General features: G+C 39.7%; 1 protein-coding gene across 9 annotated transcripts in view; it reads right to left on the bottom strand.

Moving 5' to 3' along the window:
- Positions 1–27510, bottom strand: part of LOC131246372 (eIF-2-alpha kinase GCN2) — a 150736-nt gene that overhangs the window by 98385 nt on the left and 24841 nt on the right. For all 9 annotated transcript variants that reach the window (XM_058246439.1, XM_058246436.1, XM_058246443.1 and 6 more), the window contains 2 exons: positions 22830–22947; positions 1057–1111 (listed from right to left, as the gene is read on the bottom strand). In XM_058246439.1, the coding sequence (XP_058102422.1) occupies positions 1057–1111; positions 22830–22947 (173 nt within the window). The remainder of the gene's footprint in view (positions 1–1056; positions 1112–22829; positions 22948–27510) is intronic.

The raw sequence follows: 27510 nt of genomic DNA, 5'->3' as shown, positions 1-27510 counted from the left end.
AAGGAAATTACAAAATACCCCCCAAATTCAAAAATATCCCACTTGAACTCATTTGTCTCGCATGTGTCTCACAGGACCCGGGCGCCGGTAGTGTGATCCAAGCCATCCAAGTAGGCCATGGCCACTTGTCCACATCAGTATGAATGTGAGAGTGGAGAGAATGGAATTTTACAGCACGAGCAGCACATCAGGTAAAAGGTTTCTGCTACTAAGCTTCACAGTGTGGTAGATCTTGTGCGGACTTCAGACTGGAATTGAGAACTAAAGTTCCTCTCTCAGGATGGTATGATCTACATCTCCATCACTACTGTCATAACATGTAGGGAACAAAGGTAGCATTTGGAAGTATACCAAATTGACTTTTAGTGAGATAACTTCACAGAACAGATAAGCATTCATTCTGCTATGTATTCAGGGAGATCCTAAGACAGAAGCACCCGCTTCTTCATTTCTGTCCCAAAGAAGGAATGAGATAAAAACAGGTCCAGCCCATTTTCATCTCACCAACAATTTGGGCTGAACTGTAGTGCTTCTGCAAGAACTAGTGCATCTAACATACGTTGGAACTTTGATTCATTCCTTTCACAGATTAACAGGCACATGCACACACGATAATTTTTTAGGATGCTTCACAAATACCCTAGCACAAATAGAAGGGGCAAATATATCATAGCTTTGCGAAGTTGTAAATAATGACAAGAATTTTGGACTAGTTATAGCAAAGAGGGAGAAACAATTGCATTTAGTTTGAGAATAGCAAGATATATTGCATTCCACTAGCGGCAGCAAAAAATTAGGTTGAGAATATCAGTACAGCAATACTATATTTACAAGATTTTGTAAAGCAATCCAATCAAATGGCATAAAGCACATGGAATGTTAATCAAATATTTTAAAACAAAGACAAGTTGTAGTTAAAAGGGATCCAGATTAAATGTAAGTGTTAGTTGTAATTATGACATTCGTAATAAAGGTGAAACAATCTTAATGCTTGACCAATGTAAAGGTGATGTGCCCAAAAAAAAAAAAAAAAAAGAGTATATAAGCAGTGTTGACCTGATAGTAGCGAACAACATGCTGATGTTGTAAGCGGGAAAGTGTGGCTACCTCCCTGAGCACATTGTCACAAAGGCACACATATCAAAACTTTTAACAAAGATTTCAACGAAATAAAAGGTTTTAACTTGTTGAGAAAGCTAGGAAAGAAGAAAGGATACATAAGTTGGAGCATGATTTCAGTTTCCAGACAAATACTTTCCACCAGCACTATATTTAGTCAAACAAAAATTTCACGGAAACACCAAACATGTCCCTGTTGGTGCTCTGCTGGATTGCCAAATTAGTAACTATTGAGGGCTCACATTGATGAGGAGCTGATGGAATCTGCCTGTATTCACTTGGGGGCCCACACAATGCACGGATAGGGCATCATTTCAAATTGGGTTCATCCATAATTCAACCAAAAGAAGCCCCCTGCTTCAACAAGAACTAAATTAACTTGGAATCAGAGTACCTTCCTTTTCCCCGATTATAAATAAGGATATGACTAGTTTCCCATAGCAGAGAGAGAGAGGAGGGGGTTGGTTGTGGGGAGAGAGAGAGAGAGAGAGAGAACCAAAGAGAGAACAAGAAAATGAGAAGCGAATTAAAAACATATACTTTCTAGCTTAGAAATGAGATAACCAGAAAATAAATGCAATCCAGCATAGATTACTGCATCAAAATAGGACTAGGTAAAACATACATGATATGATTTCAGAGAACATCTCTAAACACTTGGGGGACGTTCAATAAAACTTATTTTCATCACCTATCACTGAAATTTGATACTTTCAGTAATTTCACTGATTCAGATCCTTTGGCAAATCCAACTTAGGGCCTGTTTCGTAAAACTTATTTCCTGAGCTTATAACTAAAAGGGGCCGACTGGTTGTGCCGACTTTGACAAGAGAGTAGAAGCCTAACTGATGTGTCAAAGTTCTTTGCCCTATCATGATGTATGTATCTACATCGTTCATCCATTTTGCCAAATCATTTTAGGGCATGAACCAAAAAATGAGGCTGACCCAAATCTTAAGTGGACCACACCACAGAAAGTTGTGGGGACAATGATGCCCACCGTTGAAACCTTCCTAGGGCCAACCATGATGTTTATTTGCCATCCAATCTATTCATAAGGTCACACAGACCTGGATGAAGGGAAAACACAAATATCAGCTTGATCCAAAACTTCTATGGCCCCCAAGAAGTTTTCAATTGCAGGCATTCAATCTCCACTGGTTTATGTGGTGGTCCACTTGAGCTTTGGATTTTCTCATTTTTGGGCTCATGACCAAAAATAATATGAAAAAATAGATGAACGGAGTGGATCTAACACATACATCATGGTGGGGCCCATAAAACTTTGACACATCAACACGGTAACCAAGGAGATGCCGTGTCATGGGTTCCACAATCGACGCGGATTTCCTGCAAAAGCCTTTAACAGGAAGTCCTACGCTGGGATGCTAGGTGGGGCCCACTATGATGTTTGTGAGAAATCCACCCCGTCCATCCGAATTGCAAGCTCATTTTAGGACATGCGTCCAAAAACGAGTTGGATCCAAAACTCAAAATGGCTACACGAGAGGAAACGGTGTGTATTCAATGATCACTGTTGGAACATTTGTATGGTCACAAAAGTTGTATCAAGCAAAGTTTTTCGTTTTTTTCACTTCATCCTAGTGGGAATGACCTTATAAATGGTTTGGATGGCATATAAACATCAAGGTGGAGCCTAGGAAGGTTTCAACGGTGGACATTTGTTTTCCTATTTTTACCTCTCGTGTGGCCCACTTGAGTTTTGGATCCATCTCATTCTTTGTCGCGTGTCCTAAAATGAGCTCGCAAAATGGATGGAAAAACATCATGGTAGACCCCACGTAGCATCCAGCATAGGAATTTCCTGCGAAAGCAATCCGCGTCCTCAGCAATCCATAGGAGCGGATTAGGTGTTACTCGGGTTACACTTTACTAGGTGTTGTCGTGACCGTAGGGTCCACCTCGATAAATATTTTATATCCTTGTTGTCCATCAGTTTTTCTAAATCATTTCAGTGCATGGTCCCAAAAATAAAGCATATCCAAATCTCAAGTGAACCACACCATAAGAAAATGTGAGAATTGAAACACCATAAGAAAAAGTGAGGATTGAAAGTCTGTTGAAACATTCCTTGGACCACCAAAGTTTGGGATGAGGCTAATATTTTTGTGTTTTCAGTTCATCCCAATAGGAACGACCTTATGAATGGTATGAATGGCATATAAACATCATGATGGAGCACAACGAGGCTTTAACAATAGGCATTTCACAATCCACTTTTTTCTGTCATGCGGCATAATTGAATTTTGGATCTGCCTCTTTTTTTAGCCCATGTCCTAAAATGATGTGGCAAAACATATGAACAGGGTGGATTTCACAGTAAGCCTCAGCTAGCTTCCCATTGTGTCACGAGAAGTTCATGTGAAGGCTTTAAAAGGCAATGGGCATCCATCGCATAGCATAAAACACGCAAAGTGTCCTGTTGCGGTAACAGTGGGTGTAACGGTGCCTACCGTTACCGATACGGTGTAACGGTGTAATTGTGTAACAGCCGATATAGGGCAATAACTGTCGTTACACCCCTTGTATCGGTTAGAATCTCTTATTTGGTCAAAAAAAACAAATAAAAATATTTTAAAAAAATATATCCATTAAATCCAGAAAAATCTAAATATTCCAAATATGCATTCATCTATGATTTTTAACATGTTTATAGTAGTGTAACAGTCCACTCTTTGGTGAGAAAGTTGTATCGAAGAGAGCATATGGTAACTAACATCTCCGTACAATCTCAGGTAGACCACTAGTGGGTGAGGCCCTGAACGCGAAGCCCACCTTGATGTATGTATTGTATATCCATGTCATCGATCTGTTTTGCTAACTCATTTTAAGGCATCGTCTAAAAAATGAGGTAGATTCAAATCTCAGGTGTACCACACAATAAGAAATAGTTGTGACTGAATGCCCACTATTAAAAACTTCCTATAGTCCACTGTAATATTTATTGGCCATCCAACCTATTGATTACGTTATACAGACCTGGATGAAGGGAAAACACAAATCTCAACTTGATCCAAAACTTGTGGCCCCCAAGAAGTTTTTAACGGTTGGCGTTTAATCACCACTGTTTCTTGTTATGTGGTCCACCAGCCTCATTTTTTAGCTCATGCCAAAAAATGATCTGGAAAAATGGATGGATGGTGTGGATAAAACCCAATCATCATGATGGGGCCCAGATAGCACCGTCCAGTAGGGATTGCGTCTAGGCAATTTGTGTGGGTGAGGCTGTGAGCATAGGGCCCACCTCAATGTATGTGTTGTATATCCATGTTGTACATCTGTTTTGCCATCTCATTTTATGGCACGGTCCCAAAAATGAAGTGGATACACATCTCAGGTGGACTGCACCACATGAAAAGTTGTCGTAGAACACCCACCATTAAAACTTGCCAAGGTCCAATGTAATGTTTATTTGCCATCCAACATGTTGATAAGGTCCAATGGACCTAGATGAAAGGGAAAACACAAATAACAACTTGATGCAAACTTGTGGCCCCCGAGAAGTTTTTAACGATGGAAATTCAATCCATGTGGTCACTTGAGATTTGGATCTGCTTCATTTTAGGGATCATGCCCTAAATTAGTTGGAAAAACTGATGGATGGCATGGATATTCAACACATATATCAAGGTGGGTCCCACAAAACAATGCATTCACTTAGCATGAAATACCATCGGAGTATTAATTTTTTTTTAAAGCATGGTTGTAAAACAGCCATGTAGCCTCCTCTCGTTTAAAGAGGGGAGAGAGAGAGAGAGAGAGAGAGAGAGAGAGAGAGAGAGAGAGAGCATCGTAGCCAATAGAAGAAGAAGAAGAAGAAGCGGACGAGGATCCGCAACCATAGCGGCAGCATGCTTAGTCACAGCAGTAGCATGCACAGCCACAGCCACAGCCATAGTAAAAGAAGAAGAAGAAGAAATGAAGAAGGTAAGTTATTTTTTTCTTTTTTTTTCTTTTTTTTTAGTTTTTTATTTTTCATTTTCTTTTCAATTTTTTTTTCTGAAAACACTGATACGAGGTAACGGCCGTTACGGCTCCGTAACAGCCGTTACGGTTTGCTTTTTCAAGGCCACCCCATTTCAACCCCGTAATGCGTAATGGTATATGCGGTTACCATTACGTATCGGTTGTTACTGATTTGGCACACCTTAACACGCCACGAGGTCAATAGTGTGGTGACATGACACGGCAAGGTTCTATAGGCCCACCATTGTGTGTGTGTGTTATATCCACACTACCCATCCATTTTGCTAGATCATTTTAGGGCATGAGCCAAAAAATGAGGCAAATCTAAAGCTCAAGTAGACCACACCACATAAAACTGTGGAATTGAATGCCTACCATTGAATACATCTTGGGGCCATAGAAGTTTTGGATCAAGCCGCTATTTGTGTTTTCCCTTCATCCAGGTTTGTGTGACCTTATGAACTGGTTGGATGACAAACAAACATCGTGGTGGCAACTAATCTTCTAATCTAAGGAGTTTTCTAAGTAATGGTCTTTATCTTTGTCACACTTATAAAGTTATTCATATTCAACGGATAAGATCAGATGGTTCATATCACTCGCTTGGTGTGCTTGTCCCATAGTGACACCAATCAAAGGGTTATGATTACTCTATCAAGAAGAATATAGTTCATGGTCCATCAATGGTGTGACCTGTTTCACCAAGCACTTTGATCATAGAACTAAAAGCAATAAACAGTGTAGAAACTGAAGACCTAAACATATAGGATATGAGTATATCTACTTGCCTCCTTACCCAATAATTTATTTTACTGCGCAGACATAAAAGATCCATACCATTCATTCACTAGGCTTTACTTGGTGGGAAAATTATTAAAATTTCATTGGATGGTGCGTGGATATGCTAAATTTGATAGCGTGACAATAACAGCTTGGTTCTATACTCTACAAAATATAAAATTTGAGATAATAAGGGCAAATATGACAAATTGCTAATTTTCAGACTTTTTTTTTTTTTTGTTTACCAAACAAGTTTTTATGAAAAAAGTGCTTATTTTCAGATATCAGTACTTTTTTCAGACAAATTACCAAACTGATTTTTCAATACTTAAAAGTACTAAAATTCAATACTTTAAGTTTTCAGCACTTAAATTAATTTTCAGACATTATTCTTCAGTTCACCAAATGGCACCTTATTAATTAAGCACTCAAATTAATTTTCACTAAAAATATGAGTCTTTTTATTGCTTTCCTCCCTTAACTTAATGCTGAAGGTTGAATGCTGAAATGGTGGTGCATTAAAATTTCTTTTCACTTTTGACTTAAATATCCCTAAAATTATTTCAAAATTACAATTCAGCACTTTAAGTTTTCAGCACTTAAATTAATTTTCAGAGCTTATTTTTCAGTTCATCAAACAGCAACTTAATCATTTTTCATCCATTGTGGCAGACTATCACTTAAATATCGAGACCAAAGAAAGGGGAGATTCCTCAGTCAAGTGAAAGATATACTCCATTAAATTGGTTCAAGTCCTGGTCCTGAACGAACATGTGCAACTCATGACTAAGAAATAATTGACCTTGCATTAACAATGTTCATGTGGATCGAAGCAGGGAGAAAATGAAATTCTTATCTTTTCATGATTTAAGAAATAGAATCATAACAAACTACAAGAGAGAAAAAATATAAATATAAATCACAAACAGCCATTAGGGGAACAAGATACATCTCTAGGCTAAATGATTAATTTTCAGCCGAGTCTATGGGGTGAATTATCCATGATCCACAAAGTAACTGCTCAAAAGTTTCCAAAAGTGAAGCTAAACAAACTAAAAAGAGAATCTCCTGAAGAATAAGTTAGCCATGCAAATGCTTAAATTTCTGACAACACTGCATTAGTATTGACCATCTCAGCATGAAGGCTCATTAAGGGTTCAAGTTATCCATAGTACCTCAAGACAAAAGGGCCTTTCTACTAAACAGACAACAGTAGACAGAGAAGCATACTCTAATCAGTCTAGTAGTTATTGAGGGTAGTGTGGACTACTGGACTCTAGATATTTAGGAATAATGAACATGATGTTGTGCATCTTGTATTGAAACTTGGTTTGTTGTATGACTACTTGGAATTGTTACTGTATCAGGCCTGTGTGGGACTTTAGTTCAACAACATGGAATTGTAAATGAACTTTTTGTATTTTATTAAAAGAAACCACAAACTAATAACAAATACAAAAAACATGAGCATTTTCCAAATAAGACAATCCGTAAACAATTGGGAAACCACTCGTACAGGACAATCCATAAACAATTGAGAAACCTCTCCATTCCCCACAAAAGTCCTCCCTCCAAAAAACATACTAACTCCTTAAGAACAACAGCCTAGGATACAGCTGTCCCATAAACTATCAATGATCTAACACTAGCAGATTTATCATCAAGGTATTGCATAACGGTAATGGTGGCTGTAACAGCCATTATCGTTGCCTTTACGATACGGGCTGTAATGGCCATTACGGCCACCGTAACGGCCGTTACAATCTCTTTTTTATTGAAAAAAAAAAAAAAAACCCAAAACACCTATATTGGCCCCGTAATGGACCATTACAGCCTTTACGGGGGACGTAATGGACTGTTACATGGGCTCTGATGGCCATTACAGGTCATTTTTTCCGTAACAGCTGTTACAGCCGTTGCGACCCCGTAACGTGTAACGATTGGCACTGTTACCTATATGTAACGGCCATTGCTGTAATAGTTGTTACAGCACACAATGATTATGGTGCAACAACTGTCTGCCTTTTAGGCTTTCACATGACAAGATTGCCTCTGAAAAAAGTATAGTATCATGCCGTAGAGTGTCAATCATCTGGAGAACCTGCCTAATTTGCATCCGAATAGCCTTGAATATCAAGATTATTATGACCGATAAACAAAATACCACGTCTTGTATAAGACTTAATGTAGCATAAAATGCAACTACCTCAGAGTGACTAGATGGAGGAGTATGTATGAACTAACTAACTAAACTCACTACACGAGATAGATTTGGATGAATAATAGTCAAACATATCAACCAACCAACTAAACATTGGTACGAGGATCATCAAGAAGCTCTCCATCATCAACATGAAGCTTCTTATTAACCTCTAACAGTGAATCAATAGGTTTAACACCAAAATTACTAGTTGAAGTCAATAAATCAAGGGTATATTTTTGTTGAGACAAAAATGATGGCCTTCTTAGAATGAGAGACTTCCAACTCCAAGAATAAAAAATTTTGAAGATGTTGACTTTAGCTCCTCGAACCTTTGACCAAGAAAGTATTTAGCGGTCCCAAATCTTCGATATCAAAAACCTTGCTCAAATAGAGTTTCATCTCAAAAATTGCACTGACACCATCACCTGTAACAATGATATCATCCACATACACACTTGCAATGATGATCAAGGTGTGTCATCTGCGTTATATAATGTCTTTACGTAGCAGAAACAGTTCATGTCGTTACACATTATGAGATTGCAATGGGCCATTCCAAAAAAAAAAGAAAAAAAAAAATTTGTACTATAACAACCTCGCAATGGCCGTCACAAGCCCAAAATGGGCCATAACAGACCAGCGTAGCGGCCCTAGGCCGTTACACAATAATTTAAAAAACAAGGAGGGGGTAGGGGTGGGATGGGGTTCAACGTAAGAAAAATAAAAAAGTACCTAGGAGAAGTCCTCTCTCTCTCTCTCTCTCTCTCTCTCTCTGAAACATGGCTAAGTCATTTATATGATACTCCGATGGCATATGACGCTTGACATACTTGCACTAGTCAAAAATTGTACATGTGGCATATATTAAAGCCAACCAAACAATTTAAAATGCAGGACCCGTTGTTGCTAAGTGACAGTCCTAAATTAGATTTTTTTTAATGATCCTAATCATTGATTTGTGGACACCGGTTTGTTGAAATATGACCGCTTGACATTTTTTATTCTTCACCATCCAATACATATCCACTAATTAGATAGTCGGATGATGAAATAAGCATAATTGAGGGTTGATTGTAATAGTGGAATGAGTGCCATAAATTGCATAAATTTGAGGCCAATTTGGGGGCATTCGAGTGGTCCCCAAATTGGCCACACAATTTTTCCAAATTTAATACCAATTTTTCCTTAAAATTCTTCGAGGGATGATGTCAAATGCCCAAGGATAAACATTAGTAGGATTAATTTCATAGATTGCACAAATTTGGGGTCGATTTAGAAGTATTTTAGCAATCCCTTAAATCAGAGACACTATTCATCCTAATATAATTTCAATATTTTCTTTAAAAAAATTAGAGGGAACGACATCAAATGCTTATGGATATGCATTAGTGGGATAATTGCTATAGATTGTATGAATTTCGGGGCCGATTTGGGGCATTCGAATGGTCCCCCAAATCAACGACATTATTCATCCGAATTTATTTTATTTTTTATAATTAATTGGGGGTGTATTAGTGGGGGATGAGTCCATAGATTGCATGAATTTTGGGCTGATTTGGGGTGTTTGAGTGGTCCCCTAAATTGGTGACACTATTTATCCAAATTTAATTTCGTTTTTTTCTTAAAATTACTTGGGAAATGATGTCAAATGCTTAGGGATAAGCATTAGTTGGATGAGTGCCATAGAATGAACTACGTAAGCCTATTAGGTTCATAAAATCATCAGACATGCCAAGACAATATTCTTACTAAAGAGTGGATCATTACGCCATCATAAACATGGTCAAACCAAAAAAAAAAAAATACATATTTGGAATCATCTAAATATTTAGGATTTTTCCTTTTTTTTTATTTTTTTCTTTTTCTTTTTTTTGACAAGAACAATTTTGACTGCTACAAGGGGCATAATAGTCGTAACTTAACGATAATAATGGGGACTATTACTCCCACTATTACCATTACGGCATACCTTGATGATGATACTTTGTACACGCCACTTAATAAACACAAAATGGTCAGAGTGAATGCGGGTAAATCCAATATGAATTAGGGCCCTAGTAAACTTCTCGAACTAGGCTCCAGGAGCCTGCTTTAAACCATATCTAGCCTACTTAAGTTGACATACCTTTCTTTCCTCTCCTTTTCCAACAAAATCAGGAGGGGGAAGTATACAAATCTCCTTAATAGATCGCCATTCCAAAAACAATTCTTAACATCTAATTGTTACAACGACCAATTCAAATTAGCAACGAGAGAAATTATCACTCATACTGAATTAATCTTAACAACAAGAGCAAAAGTCTCAGAATAATCCTCACCCTATGTTTGTGTAAATCATTTAGCTAAAAGACGAGCTTTATTTTGGGCTATACTACCATCAAGGTTGCACTTAAGAACATATACCCAACAACAACCCACCAGATTCTTTCCGACTAATAAATAAATCATCTCTCATGTACGATTCCTCTCAATGGTGATCATCTCCTCCTCCATACCAAATCGTCATAGAAGAGAATTAAGAGCCTTTTAAGATTTTTCAGAAGAGTGAAAGAAAAACACTCAACAGTAGAAACAAAGGACTTGTGAATTGGAGACAGAATGATAAGAAACAAAGTATTCAATAAGATGAAAAGTACATTGTTTTCTAACCTTTCTAATAGCAACAAACGAATCAAAGCTCTAGATATGGATTAGTATAAAATATAAATAGGCAACATAGGAAGAACACTATCAATACCTATCACCAAAGGAGCACACTCGTGAAGACCTGAGGAAGAACTAGAGTTTGAACATTCCTTTCATACACCTACGAGTTTGATTTAGTCGATTGTAAATGAAAAACAACCTTATCTTTAACACTATCAGGTTTTAGATAGAACAGAAACAATTGGACCAGGCTTAAGAACAGGAGCCGGTAGAACCATAGAATTATGTTACCTTTGACCTATAGAAAAATATGGAGCATCTTTAAAAAACTAGACATTCATGGAGACAAGGCTTTTTAGTGACCAGATCAAAACACTTTATGATGCAGGACATGAAATTTAAATATGATATGCAAGATTTCAAGCTTAGATCATACTAATTCAGAAACAATAACAAAAAATTTCACATCCCACACAAAAGTTCAAACATTCAAGCTAGGGGAATCTGTGCGGTCCAGGCCTACACAGGCTAGGACTGGATCAGTAAAATTATGGACCAAACGATGTTCAAAGGGAAATAGAAATCATCCACACATGCACAGTAACCAGTCCCTAATCCAAGGGATTCACCAATTTCAATTCAAGGAACCCTAGGGTGAGAAAAGGGGCAAATCAATTAGGGAAAATGCAATCGAAGGTTAGGGTTTATGAAATTAGGTATAAAAAGAGGAAAATAGGAAGAAAAACCGAACCTAGGACAGCTCCCGCGTGCGGACAGCGGGCCAGGGCCTGGCGCACATGCACTCGAGGCCGGCCGCACGTGTGGTGTGGGCCCGAATCCCCAAACTAATTCTTTGACCATGGTCGGCCAGGAGGGGACTTCAAACCCTCCAAATCTTGTCGCAATCCGATGTGCGGTCGGGGCGCGGTGCTCCGTCGAAGTTTCAACCCTCCTACAGGGCCAAATTCTGAAAACTGGCTGTAGGGAGGAGGGCGGCTGCAAAACAGGCGGATTTGAAATGAGGATAGTCGTGGAATGTGAGAAATATAGATGATAGGAGGTAGGGGGCGGATTGGAATAGGCGTGGCTTTGCACCACGGTAGTTAACCCATCGAAAAGAGAGGGCTTCACACCCACTTGATCTTTTCCACAACTCAAAAACTCAGAGAGCATAAAAAATACGCAAGAATTTTTATTCAACTTCAATAAATCAAAAAAACTACAAGGGGTGCCTATTTATAAGAAAACCCTATACCCCAAAACTCACGCCATGTGCGCAACCTATTACTTGGCGATGAAGTAAACCAAAATAAAAATCAATTAAAGAAATCTAAAACGTTCATGATGTTCTAAATAACATAAATAAGTAAAACCTAAAATATGAACTTAATCCGACTAGCGGGCCCCGATCATGAGATCCCATAATGGGCTTTACTTGACTATCGGGCCCACTTTAATGAACCAAACTCTGCCTTCTAACTATGAGGCCCTCCCCAGACGTCGTCATCTATCCAGATCGAAGGTGGGGCCCTCCTGGCGTACGTACGTAGGGGGCAGCGTGCATGCGCATGTGCATGTGATGTTCCCATCAATTCTCCCCAGCTGCGAAGATTTCGCCACTGGCGAAATAAAACTCCTGAACCGCTTCAAGATGTCAGGATCAAGTCTCTGAAGCTCCTCCTCAGTGAGCCACGTGCTATTTGAAGCTAGGCGTGACTTCCACTTAATCAGGTACTTCTGAAACCCGCCGTCCGACGATGAAACTATCTGATGGTCCAAGATATCCTCCATTTCCTCTCTGGGTGTGTAAAGGTTAGGTATAGGAGACAGAGGCTGGGAAAAAAGGTCAGGAAGAGTAGGTATGGGAGGAAGAGGCTGGGAAAATGGGTTGGGATGGGTTAAGTATGGGAAGCAGAGGCTGAGAAAATGGGTCGAGAAGGGTAGGTATGGGAGGTAAAGGCTGGAAAAATGGGTCGGGAATGGTAGGTATGGGAGGTAAAGGCTGGGAAGATGGGTCGGGAGGGGGCCATAGATCAAGGGATAAATCTGGAGAATCAGGATGGGTGGGCGAAAGGCCGGACAAAGTATCAATGGTCTCCTAAAAAGTAACTAGATCCTCCACATCGAATGTGGAACTAATTCCCATGGAAGGTAGAAGATCTACCTCATACACATTGAGACCATTTCGTTTTATAATTTTGAAGGGTCCACCACTACGCGCGTGTAACTTACGAACGGCCCCCGGAGGATACCACTCGGGCCTAATGCGGACCATCACAGAGTTCCCAATATTGAATTCTTTGAAACGTTTATGCTAGTCTGTAGAAAATTTGTAATGTTCATTACTAATAGTGATCTTCTACCTGATTTCTTAATGTCATGAATGAATGTGATGCGCAAAAGACTCTGCAGGCTCTGGCGGCCTATGGGATAATAAAATAAGGACAAGATTAATAGGTTTTCCAAGTTTATAACCAGTAACGACTTTATAAGGACTAAGACCTGTGGACCTATCGACAGAACTATTAAAAGAAAACTCGGTTGTAGGTATTATGGTGTCCTATGTTTTAGTATACTCTATATCCCTCCTAGGAGGAGACTCATCCGGTAGATCATCAGGAAAGACATCGCGAAACTCATCCACTACCATAATGGCCTCAGTGGGTAACTCTACACTAGCCTCTGGTGCACTCTCTCCAGCTACAAGGCCGCAAAATGTTGTACCCATCAAAATAGTGGTCTTGATGTCCCTCATGGGGTGGGTGCACGGGTGTACGCCCATAACTGATTCCTTAACCAACTCCATTCAATGATCTATCCTCCAGGCCACCTGCCTGAGATAGGACATCTACTCCAATGGTGGGGTTTATCCTGGCAGAGGCCTTTAGTTGGGTAATGCGCACATCAAATTGATCAAAGCGTTGGTCTATATGTTGTTCCCAGCGCTTACCTAAAGACTCGATCTATTGGGACGGCTTGTTTAGTGACTCACTCTAACAGTTGTTCCATGTTTAGTGCAGGGTGCAAGCCAAAACCATGACCCATACGTGTGGGCATACACTTGCTAACTCCACCTAAGGACTTTCTAGGACGACTACATGCAACTAAATAGGACTTCATGATCTTATGAGACTCTATATGAGGGAACTATGTACAGTTGCTAAAATCCAGCAATATAATTGTCGAAATAAGGGAATAACAGAAAGTTACAGCAATGTAAATTGTTAACTTCCTACTACCAGAAATTTCAGCAACTAATATTAGGGACTATGGTCTTCTAAACAGCTATATGTGATGAACTGGATGCATGAAGGACTTGAACAAACTAACCCTAAACATGTAATGTATTCCCCTATAAGAACCCTAAGCTCTGATACCAAATTTGATGCAGGACATGAAATTTAAATATGATATGCAAGATTTCAGGCTTAGATCATACTAATTCAGAAACAATAACATAAAAATTTCACATCCCACACAAAAGTTCAAACATTCAAGCTAGGGGAATCTGTGCGGTCCAGGCCTACACAGGCTAGGACTAGATCAATAAAACTATGGACCAAATGATGTTCAAAGGGAAATAAAAATCATCCACATATGCACAGTAACCAGTCCCTAATCCAAGGGATTCACCAATTTCAATTCAAGGAACCCTAGGGTAAGAAAAGGGGCAAATCAATTAGGGATAATGCAATCGAGGGTTAGGGTTTATGAAATTAGGTATAAAAAGAGGAAAATATGAAGAAAACTTGAACCTGGGACAGCTCCTGGGTGTGAACAGCGAGCCAAGGCCTGGCGCACGTGCGCTCGAGGCTGGCCGCACATGCGATGGGGGCCCGAATCCCTAAACTGATTCCTTGACCTTGGTTGGCCAGGGGGGGACTTCAAGCCCTCCAAATCTCGTCGCACTCTAATATGCGGTCGGGGCGTGGTGCTCCGTCGAAGTTTCAGCCCTCATGCAAGGCCAGATTTTGGAAACTGGCTGTAGGGAGGAGGACGGTTGCAAAACAGGTGGATTTGAAACGAGGATAGTCGTGAAATGTGAGAACTATGGATGATAGGAGGTGGGGGGCAGATTGGGATAGGCGTGCCTTCGTACCACGGTAGTTAGCCCTTTGAAAATGGAGGGCTTCCCACCCACTTGAATTTTTTCACAACTCAAACTCAGAGAGCAGAAAAAAACACGGAAAAATTTGTATTCAACTTCAATAAATCAAAAAAACTATAAGGGGTGCCTATTTATAAGAAAACCCTATACCCCAAAACTCGTGCCATGTGCGCAACCTATTACTTGGCGATGAAGTAAACCAAAATAAAAACTAATCAAAGAAATAACTAAAACGTTCATGATGTTCTAAATAATATAAATAAGAAAAACCTAAAATATGAACTTAATCTGACTAGCGGGCCCCGATCATAAGATCTCATGATGGGCTTTACTTGACTATCGGGCCCACTTCAATGAACCAAACTCCGTCGTCATCGATCCAAATCGACGGTGGGGCCCTGCTTCTAGTGTACGTACGTAGGGGGGCGGCGTGCATGTGCGTGTGCACGTGATGTCCCCATCACTTTACCCCTTTTGTGGAGACAAATATCCTAAGAAAATACATTTAACGATCCAATTTGACAACTTTTTTGATGAGGATCAATATTATAGATAAAACAAACACACACAAAGACCCACAACAGGATTTCAAGGATATAATAAAGCGCAAAAAATATTAAATAGGAGATTAACTACTTAGTAGCCAAACGATTAATAAAATAACATATAGTAATGACATCATCCGACCAAAATGATTTTGTACCAAACAGCAATGAGAAAAGCACTAGTAACATCTAGAAGATGCCTTTTTTTTTTTAAACAATACCATTTTGCTGTGGGGTATTATTGTATACGCACGTGTGGTTTGAGAATTAATACCATGCTCCTGAACATAAGAAATCATAAAATGAAAAAGAACTTCATTTCCGTTATCTATACAAAGAGTACCAATATTCATATTAAATTGATTTTTAACCCATTTATAAAACACTTTAAAAATGAAGCTAATCTCATCTCTATTTTTCATGAAATAAATCCACATCATACGAAAAGCATCATCAAATAAAAGAGACAAAATACTCAAATCCATTAAAACTAATGGGAATTGAACCCCATACATCATAATGAACCAAAGCAAAAAATTCTACGGGACTTTCTCTCCACATGAAGACAAATAGACTTCTCACATTGTAAATCCTTGGTATCAATAGACTCAATTGACTAAAGCAACAAAGATCGTAAAACTAAACTAGATGGATGACCAAACCGACAATGTCAAATATAAAGTGCTTCCTTTTTACACTAAGACGCTAAACTGACTTGAAGAATTTGAATGAAGAATGTATAATTCATCATTCTTGCGTCCACCACCAAAAAGCTTCTTCATCTTCATATCCTAAAAGACACAATGATTAGGAAAAAAATGCCGCACTACAATTTAGGTCCTTTGTAGTCTAACTAATGAATAACAAATTAGAGGCAATATTAATAACTAATAAAACAGAGGAAAAGGATAATAATGGTGAAAAAAACATTGCCCTTTCCCCAACAAGTGTTAGGGAACCATATACTAATTTCACACAACCTAAATTAGGACTAGGGTAAATAAAGAAAAAGAAATAAATGTTCTTGTCACATGATCAGTAATCCCCATATCAATTACCCAAGGATTTGACGCAAAAGTAGTAGAAATATGTTGTAAAAGAAATATGTAGTAGGAAGGGAAGAGAGAAAGGGAGGAGAGAGAGAGATGGCTAGGGCAACTTGTGTTGTGTTGGTTAGTCAAATGACTAACTCTCTCTCTCTCTCTCTCTCTCTCTCTCTCTCTCTCTCTCTCTCTCTCACACACACACACACACACACACACACACACAAACGTTGAAGGAAAGATGCAATGTTCCACAGGAGTATACGATATAGATACACACACAAACAAAATTACATATATTTCCACACTCCCCCTCAAGTTGTAGCATGGATATCGATCATGCCCAGCTTGAAATATATACAAAGAAGATGATGATGGTGGTGATGACCGTTGCTCCCCTTCAAACACAACATGGCAGGATACAAGATCTTCAATTGGTGGTTGTCTATAGAATGTAGGTTGAATTTTCTTCATTCATTGAATCTTCTCTTCAAGTAGGAGGCTACAACCAAACTCGACAACTATCAAGTCACCAACCTGTCATCCACCTGCAAAATTCTCTCACAAACATGTGCAACTTGCACAATAAATGAGTGAACTACACTTACAACACTTGAGAGAATACACACGCAACAACATTTAGAGACGTGTGCAACACAATGTGAGTTAATTACACTCACAACTAACAACAAGGGCCTGATAAAAGAAGAGTTGATGAAGTGAAGAGAAAAGATCCACTACTTGTAAAAATCCCACAAGTCTAGTTGAGTCAAGCATTACATCGAACACCTTCTGTGCCTAGCACCTCTAAGCACATAATCGAGAACATTAGCTACAAAATCACCATTAACATGATTCAACATTGTATTCCATAGTCCCATAACATCAAAAAATGAAGGAATAAAGAAATCCCAACAAAAACCCAAAAAACAAGGGCCGATGGCACCTACTTCTCACAAAAGACGTCATAGCACACCCAAATCTCTACAAAATTTTACGATTCTTGTTTCTAATGATTGCTCTTGATCAACCGCACCTACTCCATGTGGAAAATCTGTTCAAAAATTCTAGATAAAAATATCACAGCAAGGAACCGAAACATGGACTTTTTTCGATTTTTCTCTATTTTTACTAAAACACTACGAAAAACATATCCAAAAATTGCAGAAAAATCACCATTATTCCTCTAAAAACATTATCTTCTAAATTCCATACTCTATTTCAAAAAGATTGTTAGGTCGTACATTGCCGACATCATCCGTACGTACGTACAACGTCAACAGTGGGCCCCACTATTGTAGGCTGCGATCAGGTACCAACAATCGTAGTCTTCTCTAATACCAAGTAGAAATATGTTGTAGAAGAAATTTGTAAAAGGAAGGGAAGAGAGAAAGGGGAGAGAGACAGCTAGGCAATTTGTGTTGTGTTGGTTAGTCAAATGACTAACTCACACACATATTTGAAGGAAAGATACAATGCTTCACAGGAGTACACAACACGCACGCACGCATGCACACACAAAATTACATATATTTCCACAAAAGTATGTTGCGAAAGTATACCTATCCGAGCCTAAGACATAGATGAAGGTACATTATTCTGAGTTGCATCCCTTAAGAAGGCATCATACTCACTTTTCAAAAGATTAACCACATCACTAGCTGATAGAACCAACGGTGAATTTGCCAGTGGTACAACGCCCCCAAAAGTATCCTAAGAATCCATGCCATTGTAGTTGCAATATTAGTAGATCGTCCTTGAGGTCAACCATAAAGGATCCAATAACAATCAAGAGAACATCCATATCTACCATAATGAGCGCACATACAATCCATACCATGACCTCCCTTAACTGCACCATTGCCTCAGCTAACACTAGCATTATCAAAATTCTTAATCTTGTCACCGGGACAAATTTCTCAACCACAGTTGACCCCTATAGTTGTACGATGCTTCTCATCTCATTAAAGCAAAGCATATACATTGCCGAGTGAAGGCGAAGTAAAAGAACTAAGATCGTGAGCTCAAACAGGCTTAAACTCATAATTAAGATCTGCCAATAATTCAAATATCCCTTTCTTCTCAACACTTATTTTATGTCTTTGTATTTGTAGAACAAACAAATTGAAAATCATCCATGAAAAATAATTCCTAACACAAACCACTCATCTTAGCATAATAACCAAACATTGATTTCTCCCCCAGTCTCAAATGACTTATCTTCTAATAAATATTGTAAATTTGATTCATACTATTTTGATCTAAAGACAATTCATAAGAAGTCAACCAAATCTCACACATAGTGGACGATAGTAAAAATCCTTCACTAACATCTGGTTCCATAGGATTCAAGAGCCAGGATGATTTGGAAATATATGTAATTTTGTGTGCATGTATGTCTGTAGCGTACTCCTGTGGAGCATTGTAACTTTCCTTCAGAATTAGTGTGTGTGTGTGTTAGTCTTGAAACGAAACAACATAACTCTCGTGGCCCTAATTGTTTCTCCCTCTCCCCTCTTCCCGTCCTTTTGTAGATTTCTGTCGCATTCGATTTCTACTTGGTATCAAAGTGTCTGATTCAGGACTTGATCATAGCCTACAACAGTGGGGCTCACTGCTGACGTCATATGTCCGTACGTGACATCACCAATGTACGGCTTGACAGTCTTTTTGAAGTAGAAAGTATGGGATCTGATAGATCTAGATTTTAAAGGAATCTTGGAGATTTTTCTACATTTTTTGAATAAGTTTTTCGTTGTGTTTCAGCAAAATTGAAGAAAAATCAAAAAATTTCCAAATTTCATTCTTTCCACTGTATTATTTTTTCAAAGGATTTTTTAGCAGATCTTCTATAAGGGGTAGGTGTGGTTAATCAAGAGCAATCACCAGATACAAGTATCACAAAATTTCAACAAGATTTGATTGTGTTATGGCGTGTTTCGTGAGAAGTGGGTTCCATCAACCCTTTTTTAATCTTTTGTTGGGATTTCTTTATTCCCTCTTTTTCTGATGTTATGGGGTTGCGGTGTAAAGTCATATTGTTGGGATTGCACTTGTTCTATGCCTACAAGTATACTGCGCACACAAGGTGTTCGAAGTATTGCTTCACTCAACTTGACATAAGGAATTTTTACATGTGGTTGATCTTTTTGTCTCAGTTCATCATCTCTTCCTGTATTAGGCCCATGTTGTTAGTTGTGAGTGTATTTCACTCACATTGTGTTGCACATGATGCGCATAAGTCTCCACATGCTATTGTGTGTGTGTTCTTTAAAATGTAAGTGTAGTTCACTCATTTATTGTGCGAGTTGCACTCATTTGTGAGAGAATTTTGCATGTGGATGACAAGTTTGTGACTCAATGGTTGTCAAATTTAGTTGTGGCCTCCTACTTGAAGAGAAGATTCAATGGATGAAGGAAGTTCAAGCTACAGTCTATATCCCGTCATGTTGTATTTATGTATTCCAAGTTGGGCATGATCGATATACAAGCTCTAGGTTGAGGGGGAGTGGAAATATATGTAATTTTGTGTATGTGCATGTATGTCTGTAGTGTACTCCTGTGGAGCATTATAACTTTCCTTCAAAATTAACATATATATATATATATATATATATATATATATATATGTATGTATGTGGGTAACGAACCAACACTACTCTTGTTGGACTAGCCGTCTTGGAACGAACCAACACAACTCTTGTTGGACTAGCCATCTTGGAACGAACCAACACAACTCTTGTTGGACTACCCGTCTCTCCCTCTTCCCCCTTTCTCTCTTCCCTTCCTTATACAGATTTCTCCTGCATACAATTTCTACTGACATAACTACAAATTGTTCAATTTCCACTCTCCATCAGAAAGGATCAGTCATAGAAGATATCAATATACTGTCACTTCCATATCCCAACTTTTGTTTTCCTCCAACAAACATCTCAACAACTTTTGGCCATTGAAGATAATTGTTGGACTTAAGTTTATAGGTCGTAATCTGCAACCCATGATTCTCGTATGAATACTCAATGTCTCCATCTTGGGGGTAATTGATGGGGACATCTTGCACACATGCACGCCCCCTACACACGTAGGCAAGGAGGGTCCCACCATCGATAAGAATCGATGACGACGTCTAGGGAGGGTCTCCTAATTAGAGGGCTCCGTTTTAGTTCGTTGGAGTGGACCCAATAGTCATGTGAATCCCACCATGGGTTCTCACGATCGTGGCCCACTATTCCAATTAATTTAGTAATTTGGGTTTTGCTTATTATTATTATTAGGAGTATCATGGACGGTTTAGATTGCTTTGATTAGTTGTTATTTTTTATTACTTCGTCGCCAAGTAATAGGTAGCGCACATGGCGTGAGTTGTAGGGTACAGGGTTTTATTATAAATAGGCACCCCTTGTAGTCTTTTTTAATTCAATGAAGATTAATAAAATTGTGCATTTTTTTTTTTTGCTCCTCTAAATTTCTGAGTTGTGGAGATTCAATTGGGTGCGAAACCCTCCCTTCCTCGAAGGGCTGACTACCGTGATGCGAAGCCACGCCTATCCCGATTCACCTCCACCTTCTTCCATCCATATTTCTCTTCTCCTATAATCATCTACACTTCAAATCCATCCTCTATTGCAGCCGTTTTTCTCTCTGCAACAGATTTCTAGAATCTGGCCCTGCAAGAGGGCTGAAACTTCAATGGAGCACCACGCACAAACCGTGCATCGAATCGAGCTGAGATTTGGGGGTTTTGGAGTCCATCCTTGGCCGACCAGGGTCAAGGTGGACTTTTTCTGAATAGTGGGCCCCACACACATGTGGCCAGTATCACACGCACGTGCGTCTAGGCCATTGTTATTGTCCACACGTGCGGTACTTCTCCTATAGTTCATCTTTCTCCTCTCCTTCACTCCTCTTTCACCCAAAATCCCTAAACCTAACCCTAAATTACTCAAATCCCCAATTTTATGCCCTTTCTTAAACCTCAGGGTTCCCCGAATTGAAATTTATAAATCCCTTGGATTGGGGGAATTATTTATGTGCATGTGTGGATGAATTTACCCTCCTTTGATTCTTGTTTGGTCTATAATTTTGATTGATCTGGCCCTAGCATATGTAGGCCTGGACCCGCATAAGATTCCCCTTGATTGAGTGTTTGAACTTTTGTGTGGGATGTGGAATTTTGTGCAATTGTTTCTGAACTAGTGTGATCTAAAGCCTGAAATCTTGCACATCATATTTGAATTTCATGTCCTGCATCAGTAATAGGACAAACTGTCTCGGATGTTGATGATGAAACCATATCTAATCACAAACATTTAAAAGAGTACGAAATATCAAGACTTTGCAGTAGCCAATACCCAAAAAACTGCTATAACCAACTACAGCATGTAGCGGTCTTAAAAAAGACCCAAAAAATTCGGAAAGGCATCAATCCTCATAACTCTAAATCAAACCACCCAAGAGAAGAGGATCTTATGGCTAAATTCACTAGATACCAAGAAATCTTGATGATCTTCAAAGAGAAAACAAATCTCAAATACCTAATTCTTGGCCGCAAAAGAATCATTGCAAATTAGGATGAAAAGAACCCTAAAAACCTGTACAAACTAAAAATATCTAGCAAACCCTAGCTGCCACAAACCAGTTTTTGAAAATAATTAAAGAAAAACACCCTAAAAATCTGATCAAACTAAATGTCCAGCACCCCTTGAAAGAAAATCAGAAACTACCGCAAGATCCCTCCTCGTTAACCACTTTCAACAGCTGATTAGGTTATGAGTTGCAACAACTCTCAAACCAAGAGAAAATTCTGAGAAGAAAGAAAAGAAGAGAAAAGAAGAGGAACAAAGAGAGAAGAGAAAGGGAAATCATGAAGGGAGGTTGAGGAGAGAAACCGAGGAGCTTTTTTCCTCTAATACCATGTTAGAGGGAAAAAAAAATCTAATTAAGGCTGGATGTCCAGCCCCCATATTTATATTTTTTGATGTCCCAAATTACATAAAATACCCTTGGAACCAAGGACAAAAGAGTAAAAACAAAAGAAAGAAAAATATAAGTAAAACAAAAGAAGAATAAGAGATGACCCATGGTCCAAAAAGAGAAGGCAAAAGGTAATAAGAAATGAAGTAAACACATAATTATCTGACTTTAAATTATATGATTTTAGGGTAAGGCAAATCACCCATAGTTTTTATAAGCTCTAAGTTCTAATATTTAAAATAAAATTTTAAAAAATAAAAATTTTAAAAAAAAAGTGCAGACAAAAACAAAAGGAACTGAGGAGCAGAGAGGATGCTCTTATCCAAATCACCCACACATTGTGTCCAGATATTCAGACATCTATACTGTATAAGTTTATCGTACTTGTGTTTCTTCATAGATTTTATTGAAAAATAGTTTACCTCAAAATTTTGTCATTAACTGGAAGACTTCTATCCTTAAGCTGAATCTTCTTCACTGCATATTGCCGCCCATCTAGTTTATTTTTGCACAACATAACATGACCAAAGCCACCATGACCTGTCAGAATAATAGTTACAACATCTTAAGTGGATGCAACATTAAAAGAATTAAATATAAACATAACAAATCAAATGTGAACTTCTAGAACATAAATATATTGTGACGAGATAACTATATATCCATTATTCAAGTTCAATTCATCAAACCAACTCAAATGATTGGGTTTAGAAGTTAGGAATCTTATATACTTATTGAGTTGTCAATCTGTGTAATGTTTTTACAAGATGGAAACAAATTATTCCAAGGGTCATGCTAACCTCAGTATGTCCATATTCAAGCTGCCATGTTACATTGGAAAAACAGTTAGAGCAATCAATCAACACCGACCATAATTATATAGTTGCAGAATGCTCCTTGTACAATGGTGTCACCTAGACAGTACAGTACTTGAGTCTGCAGATGTAACGCCAATTTAGAACACCTGGTGTGATGCAGGACATGGAAAATTAAATATGATATGCAAGATTTCAGGCTTAGATCCTACCAATTCAGAAACAATCACACAAATTCCACGTCCCACATGAAAATCCAAACATACAATTAAAAAGGGGAATCTATGCGGGTCCAAGCCAACACAGGCTAGGACTGGACCAATAAAAATTATAAACCAAACGATGTCAAAGGGAAATAAAATCAACTACTCATGCATAAAAATCAGTCCCTAATCCAAGGGATTCCCTAATTTCAATCAAGGAACCCTAAGGTGATAAAAAGAAGCAAATCAATTAGGGATCATGTAATCTAGGGTTAGGATTCATGAAAAACGGCTATGAGAGGATAGAAGAGGATAAAAACCTGAGCCAAAAGATGATCCCGCGTGTGGACAGCAACAATGGCCCAGACGAACGTGCGTGTGATCTCGGCCGCATGTGTGTGGGGCCCACTATTTAGAAAAAGGCCACCTTGGCCCTAGTCAGTTAGGGATGGACTCCAAAACCTCCAAATCTCAGCTCGATCCGATGTACGGTTTGTGCGTGGTGCTCTGCCGAAGTTTCAACTCGCCTGCGGGCCGAAATCTGGAAACCTGTTGTAATGAAGAAATCTGATGCAACAAAAGGACAAATTCGAAGTACGGATCGTGGGGGAAGATGGAAAAAAAGATAATGGAAGATGGGGGTGAATTGGGATCGATGTAGCTTCGCACCACGGTAGTTAGCCCTTCGAAAAGGGAGGGCTTCGCACCCACTTTTGAATTCTTCCACAACTCACGAAGAGAGCAAAAAAATAAAGCAGGAATTTTTTATTAACTTCAATGATTGAAAAGAACTACAAGGGGTGCCTATTTATAGGGAGAACCCTATACCCAAAAACTCGCACCATGTGCAACACCTATTACTTGGCGATGAAGTAAACTAAAATAAAAACCAAATAAGGAAATCTAAAGCGTTCACGATGTTCTAAATAATAACAATAAGCAAAACCTAAAATATAAAACCAATCCGACGAGTGGGCCACGATCATGAGATCCCATGATGGGCTTTTCTCGACTATCGGGCCACTTTTATGAACCAAAACTTGTCTTCTAGCTAGGAGGCCCTCCCTGGACGTCATCATCGAGCCAGATCGATGGTGGGGCCCTCCTTCTGCGTACGTACGTGCGTAGGGGTCGTGGTGTGCAGGCGTGCGTATGCACGATGTCCTCATCAATTCTCCCCGGCTGCAAAGATTTCGCCGCTGGCGAAATAAAACTCCTAAACCGCTCTAGGATGTCGGGATCAAGTCTCTGAAGCTCCTCCTCAGTGAGCCACGCACTGTCCGAAGTTGGGCGTAACTTCCATTTAACTAGGTATTTCTGAAACCCACCATCCGACGTGAAAATTATCTCATGGTCTAGGATATCCTCTATTTCCTCTTTGGGTGTGTGAAGGCTAGGTATGGGAGGCAGAGGCTGGGATGAAAGGTCAGGAAGAGGCCATGGATCAAAGGGTAAGGTTGGGACATCAGGATGGGTGGGCGAAGGGCCGGACAAAGTAACAATGGGTCCCTGAAAAGCAACTAGATCCTCCACATTGAATGTGGAACTAATTCCCATGGAAGGTGGAAGATCTACCTCATACGCATTGAGACCGTTTTGCTTTATAATTTTGAAGGGCCCAGCGCTACGTGCGTGTAACTTACGAACGGCCCCTGGAGGGTACCGCTCAGGCCTGATACGGACCATCACAGAGTCCCCAATATTGAACTCTTTGAAACGTCTATGTAGGTCTGTAGAAAATTTGTAATGCTCATTACTAGTAGTGATCTTTCGCCTGATTTCTTGATGCAATAAATGTATGTGATGCGCAAAAGACTCTGCAGACTCTGATGGCCTATACGACAGTGACATGGGGATAAGATCAATAGGTTTCCTAGGCTTATAACCAATAACGACTTCAAAAGGACTTAGACCTGTGGACCTATTGACAGAACTATTGTATGCAAACTCGGCTATGGGTAGTACGGCGTCCCATGTCCTGGTATGCTCCCCCACTAAACATCGAAGTAAACTCCCTAGGCTCCTATTAACCACCTCAGTCTGGCCATCGGTCTGAGGGTGGTAGGCAGAAGAAAACTGGAGCCTAGTATTCATCATGTGCCATAGTGTCTTCCAAAAGCAACTCATGAATCTCACGTCACGGTCAGACACTATGGTCTTTGGTAACCCATGCAGTTTGACAACCTCACTAAAGAATAACTTGGCAACATGAGAGGCGTCGGAGGTCTTAGAACAAGGAATGAAGTGGGCCATTTTAGAGAAACGGTCCACGACAACGAATATGGAGTCATGCTTTCGAATAGTCTTGGGAAGTCCAAGCATGAAGTCCATACTGATGTCCTGCCAAGGGATGAATGGGACTGGCAAAGGTGTATATAATCCTGTATTCTGTTTCCTCTACTTTGCCAGTTGACAAGTACGGCATTGCCCTATAATTTTGGCCACGTCCCGCTTGAGGCTTGGCCAATGAAATCTATCCTCCACTAGGGCAATGGTCTTGTCACGACCAAAATGACCTGCAACCCCCCCTGAATGTAACTCCCAGACAAGAAAATCGCGAAGGGAGGTGCGTGGTATGCACAAGTGGTCACTCCTAAACAAATATCCATCCAAAATCAAATACTCACTGTTAGCTCCTGACGGACTCTCTAATAAAGACATATACACAACTCCAAAATCTGAACACTCAGAATACTCTTCTTTGATGCGCTCAAGGCCCATAACTTCAACGTTCATGGAGTTGAGTAATGCGACTCGACGACTCAACGCGTCAGCAGGCTTATTCTCTACACCGGCCTTGTGCTTAAGCACAAAAGTGTACTCTTGAAGGAATTGAACCCACTTAGCGTGTCTGGGGCTTAATTTCTTTTGAGAGTTCAAGTATCTTAAGGCCTCGTGATCTGAGAACAAGACGAATTCTTGTGGTAACAGGTAATGTCGCCAATGGCGTAGTGATTGCACTACCGCGTAGAATTCTTTGTCATAGGTGGAATATCTTTGCTTCGCCTCATTCAGTTTCTCACTAAAAAAGGCGAAAGGGTGCCCTTCCTGGCTAAGTACTCCTCCTATGCCGACTCCTGACGCGTCACATGCGACTTCAAAAGCTTTTGAAAAATCTGGAAGTCGCATAACTGGAGCTTCGGTCATCTTGACCTTTATCTCCTTGAACGCCTTCGAGGCAGCCTTTGTCCATTGAAACTCTCCCTTTTTTATGCAGTCCGTGATGGGAGCCACAATGGAACTAAAGCCTCGAATGAACCGCCTATAAAAAGCGGCTAAGCCATGAAAGCTGCGCACCTCATGAATATTGCGGGGTTCAGGCCAATTAACGATGGCCTTGACCTTCTCGGGATCCGCCAATACGCCCTCAGCTGACACAATAAAACCTAAGAAGATCACACTACTAGACAAGAACGCGCACTTCTTTAGGTTGGCGTACAACTTCTCGGCCCTAAGGATCCCACAAACCTGCCTCAAATGGTTGAGGTGTTGCTCCTTAGTCATGCTATAAATCAAGATATCATCAAAGTATACGACCAAGAACTTCCCCATGAAGGGTCTCAACACTTGGGTCATCACACGCATGAAAGTGCTTGGGGCATTAGTTAACCCAAAAGGCATAACTAGCCAATCATATAGCCCATCCTTCGTCTTGAAGGCCGTCTTCCACTCATCACCAGGGCGTATACGGATTTGGCGATACCCACTTTTGAGGTCGATTTTTGAGAAGATAGTAGCATTAGCCATCATATCTAGCATGTCATCAAGACGCGGTATGGGAAATCGATACTTGATTGTGATTTTGTTGATGGCCCTACTATCAACACACATCCTCCATGTGCCATCCTTCTTAGGTATAAGAAGGGCGGGCACGGCACACGGACTCATGCTCTCTCGAATGAAACCCTTCTCTAGGAGTTCATCAATCTGCCTCTTCAACTCAGTGTGCTCCTTCGGGTTCATTCTGTAATGTGGGAGGTTTGGTAGAGTTGCCCCAGGGATTAAATCAATGGCATGCTGTATATCCCTCATAGGGGGAAGCTCATTCGGTAAATCATCAGGAAAAACATCACGAAACTCGTGTA

The sequence above is a fragment of the Magnolia sinica genome, chromosome 5 (genome assembly GCF_029962835.1).
Source record: "Magnolia sinica isolate HGM2019 chromosome 5, MsV1, whole genome shotgun sequence".
Lineage (NCBI taxonomy): Eukaryota > Viridiplantae > Streptophyta > Magnoliopsida > Magnoliales > Magnoliaceae > Magnolia > Magnolia sinica.
This window is presented reverse-complemented; position numbering and strand designations above follow the sequence as displayed.